We start from the raw sequence: 11078 nt of genomic DNA, 5'->3' as shown, positions 1-11078 counted from the left end.
CCTAATTTATTTTAAAGCTGTATTGAGAAACTCTCTAATCTTACCTGGAATTTTAAATAAAATTCCTGGAAAATCCGGGAATTTTTAGGGAATTTTTTTACAAAATTTGAATACCCACCCTGCATATGCACAGATCTTAGCGGCAGCCGTAGAACTTTTCAGTACAGAATGCATGAGAAAAACTATTCTCTATACGATTTTGTAGTCGCTTTATAGTTTGCATTTGGCATATTGCCTTAAGTTAAACGGGATACATATTGCGTGAAATGCACCACTGCTATCCATGAATGTGTATCTTTTAAGAAAGAGAAAGAGAGAGATCCATTTATAACAACATGTAAGCTAAGTAAAACAGGTGTGTCGCAATAAGTAGTAAGATGAATGCGAATATCTCTTTCATTGAGTGTCATTGGCAGCGGATGCAAGGAGCAGAGCGTCGCAGAGCTGGTTTCTGTTTTCCCCTGATGGATCAGGTAGTCCTTTCTTTTTTTTTTTTCTCTCTGCATCAATGTAGCTGTGTCAGCCGTTATCACATGTGACGTTCACAATTTTGGACTGATGCCTGCGTGTCTTACAAAGGATATCGTTGACCTTGCATGGCCTGCCGCTATATGTGTCTACGAAATAATAAATTGTTTCAGTCTGCGATGATCCCCTCTTATCTGATACTTTATATACCTGCTAACAAGCGAATTCTTTATATATGTTACTAACTCGATGTTGATAATTATTCAAATGTATACAGAAGATAATAGATTATTTATCGGAAGTAATCAATGCTCAATGATTACATATCATTTTTTTGTTTTCAGGCTTCTCACGCCACTGTTGCACAGGTTGCGTGTGATTCTTTGTTACTTCTCTGCGATAAGGCTGATGTGCTGCTAGAGCTGTATCCCAATGTGCCATCTAAGATAATACAGGTACATACAGTGTGAGATTTGATAGGAGATACTAAAGTCGTCTGTTTCACCGATTAAACACAATAATTCTTATATCAGATTTTACAGACCGTACGTATTGCTTTTACAGATTTTGAAAATCCTTTTCCAGAATCAAAGTAGAAAATAACGAAACGCGGATGTAACAATTTCATAAAATGAAAAACATTTTTTGAAAATTACAAAATTATTTTTTTTTGTTATCGATATATTTCTGGCGTCATAACATTTATTTGATATAAGAATTTTATACTTTGTTAAAACAAGCTTCATCCACTCTCGATATTACATGAAAAAACAATATTGTGCTCTTACTTTTAATGAGTCTATGAGCTTTAGTTTGTATAAAAGAAAATTTGGTATGAAAATGCGTATATATGTATACGTGCGACATTGATATAGGCTATGTTCCACTTAACACCTACAACGTTCTTGATATTATTTCGTCCTTGTTATTTACCAAATGTTGAATAAGGACAAGTAAAGCCTTAAACACAACGAAAAGGAATAGGGAACAGGCAACGCAGAGATCAAGAATTTCAACATCAGAAATCATATACTAAGGAATACACAGTTTCTGACAGGTTGAAATTCTTATTTTCTGTTGCCCATTTCCTATTTCTTTTCAATTTTTCATTGTGTTTAAGGCTTAATGCTCGCGAGCGTTAGATAGAACGCAGCCCTAATAGTAAACATCAACATATCAACATACACACGTTACTAATATCGCGCATACATATGCACAAATCATCGGTAAAACAGCAATAAAGTTCGATCTCCAATTTAGCATCCCCTTAAGTACAGTCGACTCTCGATAATTGGAAAACCACTTGAATATTTTCCTCTAAAAGCCTTTATAATCGGAAATTTATAAACTTTCATAAAAAGCTTCCGTAAGATCGAATTTTCATGTTAATTCTGTTTTACTCAAACTTTGATCAATCAAAACTTATAATTCGAAGATTTTTATGTTTCTGTTCCCTTGAGATTCGAGTTATCGAGGTACGACTGTATTATAAAGAGAAATTACTGAGGAGAGTAATTTTTGTTTCCGATATCTAGATCTTGTCGGATACACTTGGGCGAATGACAACGCGTGAAAGGCGCGGCCCTTTAACAGTATCGATGCTATTTTGCTTGGGCGAATGGGCCATGCACTTAGGACCAACAGTATTACTACAAGTGTCTCAAGGGAAGCCTCTCTTGATGACTTTGTTCACAGTTAGTATTTTATTACAAATTTTTATATCTTATATATTTGTTGTAATTTATCCCGTCAGCTTCTGCAGCATTTCATTTTGTTATGTAGGTGTTAAGCAATATAGTGCAAAATAAAATTGGAAAGGAATTTTCGAGGACCGCTAAAAATAATCAGGACGACGACGACGATTTTGATCCTAACATTACGTTGGATAATTTAATTGACGAGTCCTCTGCGAAATCGCCTCGCAAAGGAAATATTCAGTCTGTACAATTGGCAGCAAAAATGGTAAATAACGATTGATCTGTTATATGTATATATACAGGGTGGATACTACTGGGAAAACCTGGAATTCTTAGGGAATTTCATTTTTACTCTTGAAAATCATGGATTTTTATAGAATTTTATTGGTACTTAAAGAAATTTTTTGAATTTTTGAAATTTAATTTTATCCCTTTAGAAAGTAAATGTGGCCCCATATCGAAGGCTCCTGATATTGAAAGTTAATTTATTTTAAAATTGACTATACTATATAAAAACTCTTTAATCTAAAAAACGATAATCCGGAAATAATAAATCAGGCATCTAATAACGCGTGAAACAATTTAATCTTCACATATGTAGTTACATCTCCATACAAAATCTTTCGTTACGTTCGAAAAATTTTGTATGGAGATGCAACTATTGTACAGAGAAAATTAAATTGTTTCACGCATCAAGTTCTATACGTTATTAGAACTCTTAGTGCCTAATTTACTTTAAAGCTGTATTGAGAAGTTCTCTAATCTTACCTGAAATTTTGAATAAAATTCCTGGAAAAATCCGGAAATTTTCATTGAATTCTTTTACAAAATTTGAGTATTCACCCTGATATACGTATGTATAATTGACATGAATATTTAATCTCAAACACAGGTACTGATGCATTTGATCAATCACCTGGGACACTTTCCGATGGGCATCGGAGCCGCGCGTCTCTCATCGCTGGTCGTTGAATTGGACGATGTTCCTGGAATCGACGGGGACGAGTTGTCCTCCGCCGTTTTTCAAGCGCCCAACATACAGCTCTTGATGCTGTCTAATTCGATCATAATGTCGCTGGTGGAATTAGCGGCATTGGACGCGCCCGGCGGAGGAGTCACAGCCGGTTTGAATACAGCTCCTTCTCTGGTCAGAGTTCTGTTGCGTGATCTCGCTGGAAAAGCTTCTTGGGACAGTTCAATCTTGTACAGCCAGCCCTTCATCGACGACGACTTGCCGCTGCCATTCGCGAAGCCTGGTAATAACTCATTTGTATCCTCTTCTCCGCGCTTTCATATGTATTAAGCTTTTTTAAAGGGTCAGGCCACCTCTGAGGCCTCAAAATGATACCTAAGTTTGAGATTTTTTGTGGGTAAATAGATAACTTTATTTAAAAACTATTTAGAGGATATTGTTGTACATATATAAGAAACTAAAAACAATATTATAAATAGCTAATATAGCCTTTGCAGCCGACACGGATGTTGGTAATAATTTTTATTGTTACAAGTATCAAGTCACATACAAACTATGCGCCGCATAAATTATCAGTCTTGAAACACAGTTCTTACATGAGACCGGAATCCACTGTCGAACAAATCGAAATTATTAAATTGTTCGACAATTTAATTTGTTACAGTGGATTCTGACCTCATGTAAAAACTGTGTTTCAAAATCGACAGTTTATGCGGCGCACAGTTTGTATGAGGCTTGATATGTAACAGTAAAAATTATTACACACCAACATCTGTGTCGGCTCGCAAAGGCATTATTGGTTATTATGATTATTCATTATACGAGCCTCAATTTCTTCAAGTTAAATTTTTTTAAAATATTTTTTTATTTCTTTTATGTATAAAGTTGTGGCGCACTGGCTTACTTACGGAATCCCTTTTTTTCTGTTTTTTTAAATTGGTGTACTGGATTTCAGGCACACGGTTTGATCTTGAATAAAACATAAAGAATTTTCATTATCTACTTATTAAAGACTATAGAAGTACGTAGGGGTTTTTTAAAATATTGATTCTTCTCGAAATGGCAGCTATTTTTACGAAAAGTTCGTATTTTTGTCAATACAAGTTTTTCGTAAAATAGCTGCCATTTTGAGAAAAATCAATATTTTGAAAGATCCTTACGTACTTCTTTAGTCTTTAATATGTAGATAATGAAAATTCTTTGTGTTTTGTTCAAGGTCAAACCGTGTGCCTGGAATTCTCTGCACATCGATAGAAAAAAAAGAGATTTTGCAAGCCATAAGAAAAATAAAATATTTTTTTGATTTCTTATGTATGTACAATAATGTCCTCTAAGCAAATTTTAAATAAAGTAGATCCATTTAACCACAAAAAAATCCCAAACTTAAGGTATCATTTTAAAACCTTAGAAATGGCTTGGCCCCTTTTAATATAAAGAAAGACGAATTACGACATGATGAATCTGTGATTTATTTCAGTTGACTGGAACCTGAAATTGCACACGGACGATTTGAACAGTGTCATCACCCCTCACAACTGCACGCCGAGACACACAATACGGCATCGTGAGCCTCACATATTGCCGACTTTTGCGAACGCTGCAAGCGACATGGACAACTTGGACGATGTGAGTTAATAAAGTTCAAGTTATATCGACATAACTTTCGATATTAACACCGACGAAGTATCATTAAAGACAACCATGAGTAAATTTTCGTAACTGTCAAGTGCGCCCGGTGGGGATAATTGAAGGATAACGACATTACCAATTATTTTAGCTGTATCCAGGATAACAAACACGATCTCGTTTTACTAAATCACTATTTTATTATCGACAGTGAAAAGTTTACATGTTATTTTTCAATTTTCGCAACATACACATACCGCTTACGTACGGCAAACGTTGCAAAAATGAAAAATATAATGTAAACTTTTTACTGTCGATAATAAAATAGTGATATTTGTTATCCTCGGTACAGCCAAAATCGTTGATAATGTCATCGTTCTTCGATTACCCCCCGTCGAATTTTCAAGGTTGCCACAGATCTGGAAAACCGGGAAAAGTCAGGGAAAAATATAAAAATGCCTGGAATTTTGCTCCTTAAAAAGGATCCACTCGGATTCTGTAACTCTTAACGACAGTTCGGTATGATTATATTTTTTGTATATATTGCTTTTTTTGACTTGAAAATCCTTTTCCAGAATTAAACAATAGAAAATAACAGAATAAAATGATTTTGTATGAAAATCGAACAAATTTTCGAAAATTACGGTTTTGTTTGAAACTTTTTTTCTGTTATCGCAAGCGAAAATATTCTGAATATTTAGCGATATTAAAGAAATGTCTACAGGAGTTTTTCTGCTTTTGCCACTGAGTTTTTGTTTGATCCCCAAGCAACGGAAAATTCAGTTATACCAAAGGAATTTTTTTTTGTGGTTCAATTTGTATAATATTAAAGCAACAATGTTGTCAAAGATGTTAATACTTTGTTGGTCTGAATTTGCATTTGGAATTATATTATGTTATTAAACTTCTAAATTTATGTTGCTTCTAATAGTATAAGTTAGCTTTTCTTGTAATATGTATATCTTCTAAACATTAAAATTTAGAATTATATATTTGATACTGATCATGGAAAATTTTCCACTGTCGTTTGGAAATCATGGAATTTTAAAGTTTATTTTCTGTGGCAACCCTGAATTTTTCGAGCTACGCGAAACCGATCCGTAAGACCAACCATCTTTAAATGATATCTCGTCGGTGATGATAATCAAATGAAGTTGCTAAAGAGCTTTTTGTTTTTAGCTTCTTCAATATATAGGACATACCAGTCCGGAGGTTTTGACCAATCCAGAAGTAGCTCTCAATGCGCCCGCTAATCCACCTCAGGGACATTATCTCGAAAGCGAGACTATTGCGACGATTTTGAATCAGAGAAACGCAGAACAAGAGCACATGAACAATTGGAATCAGCACATCAGGTTGCATACCTCTCGCTATCTAAATATATGTGCTCTATCGATTTGCGATCAGAATTTTTGATTTTATTATATTTGATCTTGATAAATTTTAATTCTAGTATGAGCGCAACGGCGATCAGTCCACCGTCGTGTCGCCCGCCCCCGGCGCCATTTCATCACTGCCGCCTTCTGTTTTCGCATCTCGGTCTGTCCGGCTGGGAGCTGCGCAAGAAACTGCATTTGCTGGCGAAAAACGAGAAGCTCTTGCGCGAACTTCGTAACCTCGACGGCCAGCGGTCACGGGAGACACACAAGATAGCGGTGATTTACGTCAGCCAGGGCCAGGAGGACAAGAACTCCATACTAAGCAACGTCACTGCCAGCAAGGAGTATGAGAGTTTCGTCGCGAGGCTCGCTTGGGAAGTCGAGCTGGAATCGCACACTGGTTTCCTCGGCGGCTTGGTACCCGGAAAGGCATCCGGCGTCACCGCACCGTACTACGCCACGTCTTTCACCGAGGTTCTCTTCCACGTTGCCACGAGGATGCCGTCGGACAGTCCCGAGAGTTTACTGCAAAAGGTACAGCTCTCTGCAACACGTTTATCTCTCAAGATATTTACTAGGGCTGTTACTTTGCCCACTTCGAATATTCGAAGCTTCGACCTTTCGAAGTTTAAGATGCCTTCGAAGTTTTGAAAAATACATTATAAATTTGAATTTTCTTAATTGGATTGTTTTATTGATCATTATCTTTCCTTATTTACACATTACACATCAAGTTTAATTATTAATTTGTAATATTTCAGTTTATAATACTTTCAAATTTTTTAGGAATAACTTCGTATATATATATTCTTTTTATTTACAATATTTGTAAATTTTCTGAATAAATTTATCATTTGCACAAATGTATTTTTCGAGACTTCGAAGCTTCGAAAGAATTCGAAGATTTTAATACCGAATCTTCGAAGCTTCGAAGTTCGAATGTCGAAGCCTTCGAAGCAAATCACCGACCCTAATATTTACGTGGCTTGATATCTGATTTCAGACACGGCACCTTGGCAATGATGAAATCCACATAGTCTGGTCGGAGCACTGGCGAGATTATCGTAGAGACATCATACCCACGGAGTTTTGCGACGTTCTCATCGTCATCTATCCGCTGAAAAACAAGCTGTATCGAATACAGATCTCGCGTAAATCGGAGATTCCATTTTTCGGCCCTTTATTTGACGAGTGCATCGTGGAGGATAAGGTATTGCCGGGTTTAGTGAGGACGACTGCGTTAGCCGCGAGCAGAGCGAAGAGGTCTACACTTACGTTGTATCAACATTAGTAAGTAATTCTGTTTATAAGCTGCAATATTACGCGAGATCGCAATATACGTGCCGAATTGTGAATAACATTTAAATAAAATTCTCAGTTACGAGGAGAGGGCGCGATCCATCGATACCGTTATGAGAAATCACAAGGAAGCCACAACATTCGAGGAGTTTACGGCCAACGTTTACTCACCAGTGCAACCGCCAAGCCCATTTAGCGCAGCTTCGTCGGTCTCTGGTACGTGAATTTCAATCTTAAATAAAAGCATTAAGACGAAGCTGGAAGGTCGGAATTACCGACATTACAGTTATATGAATATCACGAAATTGAAAATCCTTTCACAGGATTGAAATAGACATGAAATGTAATGGTAGGGCGAAGAAATTGTAAAAACAAAAAAAATAATTGTGTAATTTTTTTTCGTTTTTACTACAAATTCCTTCGTTCCACTACTACATTTCATGTCTATTTGAATCCTGCGGAAGGATTTCCAATTCCGTTCAGTCAATTCGAAGATATTCATACTGTAATATCGGTAATTCCAACCTTCCAGTATCGCCTTAATGGTGCCATACATATATTTTTATAATGCAATATTTAATTTTATTTATACATCTTCTCATACACGTGCGGAAAAGAACGTGTCTTCAAAATTTCGCGCATTACCACAATACTGATCGTTTATAGAAGTTTTTATGATTTTTTTTTACTGATATCGCACTGTCAGGATCTACAACAAGCGTGCAATCCACAGCATCGTCAAACCTCGCGGCAGCGCTTATAGATTCGCACCATGGACGCTCCGGTTTGCGCAGCAGTTCGACAGCGAGCAGTGACAACCGTGCGAATAGAGGTGACTAATTCAGTCCACTAACCCCCACCCACCTTGTAACACCCACCGGACAAGGTAGTATTATTAGTTATTTATTATTTCCGTGCTGTTCTTCCAACGTTTTATCTGACATTGTATCCTATGTCTCTATCTGTATCTGTTAAGTATTTACATATGTACATTTAAATCTGTCTGATCACACAATTCCATAGACAATAGTTCGTGGAACATCTGCAACATACTGCAGATTGATGCTCGAAAGTAAATATTTTCTAACTCTTAATATATACCTGCTGTGTGTCTCATAACTATGTAATTGCAAGATTTAGTCTGCCGAATATCGTGATAAAGTCAAGAAATATCAATCAAAATACACTTCTCAACAAAATTAAAGCATATAAGCACTTACTCTACCCTTCAAAAATAGGCAAAATTCAAGAGAGTGTAACTTTATCAAAAATGATCGTATCGAGATGTTCAAAAAAGCATTTTACAGCTTGAAATCTCTACCTTTCAAATCGACACTTTAAAACAATCCTACAGATCTTTTATGGAATTACACAGGTACAAATGAAAATGCGTCAAATCTCCAAAAATTTGTACTAAATTTAAAAGGTTTTATGGCATAAACTAAAAATCGCACACAAATGCAGTTTACTGCTTTCGAAAGAGTGAATCTTTTTTGTTCATTTTTGCTTCAATGTTGAATAACTCGATGAAAAAAAATCGTACAACGTTCAACAAAGAAGAAATTAACGGTTAAAATTCACTCTTTCGAAAGCTGTAAACCGCATTTGTATGCGATTTTTAATTTGCGCCATGGAACTTGTCAAAGTTCGTAAAAAATTTTAAGATTTGTCTCTTTTTCTATCCGGGTAATTCTATAAAAGATCAGTAGGATCGTTTTTTAAAGTGTCGATTTGAAAAGTAAAGATTTTAAGCTGTAAAATGCTTCTTTGAACATCTCGATATGATCATTTTTGATGAAGTTACACTCTCTTGCATTTTGCCTATTTTTGGAGGATAGAGTAAGTGATGCTTTAATTTTGTTGAAAAGTGTATATCAAAATTTCTTTCTTTAACATTTCTATATTTTTTAATTAACCTTTTGTTTGGCAGTCTTGCAAAATATATTCAGAGGTAATTTTTCCAATCTATGAGCAACACTAAAAAGATAGCATGTTTGTATATTATTTTTTCTTATGTTTATATGTGTTTCATATGTTTTTTTTTTTTAATATTGCTTTGCAGGAGAATATAATATGTGCAATACATAAAATGATATGTTTCTGCCGATGCTCTCTTCTTATTCGAACTGCACACGCTTACTTTTTCTAACAATATCTCTGCTTTTCTCACATGAGCATCTATTCTCTGGCTAAAATTTTATGTTGCTTTCTAATTGATAATGCGCACAAAGTTACAAATTAATGAGGTTTCTCTGGCGTTTGTTTCCAGTCTCTGACGGCAGCAGAGTATGGTTCAGCAGCGATACTCCCGACAGTGCTGCGCTTCACGGAATTTCACCGAGACCCGTGAAAAAGATGTCCTTTAAAACTGGACCAAAGCAGAAGGCTAACACGCAACCGACCCCGCCGGACAGCCCGAGATACAAATAAAAGGGTTTTCTTTTTTATCTGTCAGAAGAATGCTCTTGCACAACTAATTGGGCTCACACTGAGCGTTGTACTTTAAAGGAACTGTTCGGATAAAAGTTATGACAACAAGTAATTATTATTACGATAGAGTATTCCACTGTTAGTATTTTTGCGCATAGCGTGAATATCAAATAACAATGCCTGTGGCAACTTGATACTTTTGCCAATCGACACACTTTATTCACAGTGGGGATTGAATGATAAGATTAGCGTTTTCTGTTTTCCGTCCTTAGGTTTAATTTTTATATTGAATGTACAGATCGTTGTTTATTTGTTGCAACGTGAATATTAATTTATTGGAAGATAAATATATGATAAATTTATATTAAATTATAAAAGTATATAATTAGGATATACTTCTCACATAGACTTATCATGTCGAGAGAGACAGCTATTTACATTGTACAGCACTTTCTTAAGATTAATTTATACTAGTACTTCGAATGGCTAGAATAATCCTGAATAAAAGTTTCTATCTTAAAAACATATTAAAAGTAGCATAGAAATACTAACATTGTCAGAATGCTCTGCGGTACTGCTATATGGCCTTGTAATTATCTTATTTATCACACAGTATACATAGAATATATAGAGACAACTATTTTATTATTAATTGGCATGGATGTATGCTAGAAGGTTTACGATTAAATGTTCCCGATAACGCTTGTCAGCTTGTACATTGAAGTACATATTCCAAAATTTTTTAATATGGAGCTGATGTGAATTCAATAATTCCGTTAGCTTATTTTGAAGCAAAAAAATGTTTATTACAAATTTAAACGAAGTGATAAATAACCTTCTTTTTTTTTTTAGAGAAAAAAACCACTTAAGTTACATTCCACGCGCGTGTCATTCTGTTCTTAATTTACACATTTATACACATTTATAACATGATTCATATGTACGCATATATATACATATATATATATATATATATATATATATATGCATATATGTGATTATGCGTGTGAATTACCGAGCCATTCCATTCAAATATAATTTGATTGACGCATCTATTTTTTATACATTTTATAAATATATCCCTCAGTCCGTGGAATCTTTAATTTTATTCGATATAACACGAAAAGATCGCAAATGTAATCGCCGAATCATTTTGTTTCCGTATTAATATCGAATATGCTCGATATTTTACAATAATCAGTACGT

General features: G+C 35.1%; 1 protein-coding gene across 3 annotated transcripts in view; it reads left to right on the top strand.

Annotated features, from left to right (window-relative positions):
• The window catches only part of LOC105454837 (ral GTPase-activating protein subunit alpha-1), a 22957-nt gene extending 12558 nt beyond the window's left edge, over positions 1-10399 (top strand). For all 3 annotated transcript variants that reach the window (XM_011697744.1, XM_011697743.1, XM_011697742.1), the window contains 11 exons: positions 813-923; positions 2004-2162; positions 2251-2430; positions 3058-3421; positions 4616-4764; positions 5944-6119; positions 6218-6677; positions 7147-7433; positions 7522-7658; positions 8149-8274; positions 9712-10399. In XM_011697744.1, coding sequence (XP_011696046.1) covers positions 813-923; positions 2004-2162; positions 2251-2430; positions 3058-3421; positions 4616-4764; positions 5944-6119; positions 6218-6677; positions 7147-7433; positions 7522-7658; positions 8149-8274; positions 9712-9872 — 2310 coding nt within the window. In that variant the 3' untranslated portion in view covers positions 9873-10399. The remainder of the gene's footprint in view (positions 1-812; positions 924-2003; positions 2163-2250; positions 2431-3057; positions 3422-4615; positions 4765-5943; positions 6120-6217; positions 6678-7146; positions 7434-7521; positions 7659-8148; positions 8275-9711) is intronic.
• Positions 10400-11078: the final 679 nt, after the last annotated feature.

The sequence above is a fragment of the Wasmannia auropunctata genome, unplaced genomic scaffold (assembly GCF_000956235.1).
Source record: "Wasmannia auropunctata unplaced genomic scaffold, wasmannia.A_1.0 LD335974.1, whole genome shotgun sequence".
NCBI classification, from domain to species: domain Eukaryota; kingdom Metazoa; phylum Arthropoda; class Insecta; order Hymenoptera; family Formicidae; genus Wasmannia; species Wasmannia auropunctata.
The sequence above is the reverse complement of the archived record's forward strand: the minus strand, read 5'-3'. Positions and strand labels throughout refer to the sequence as shown.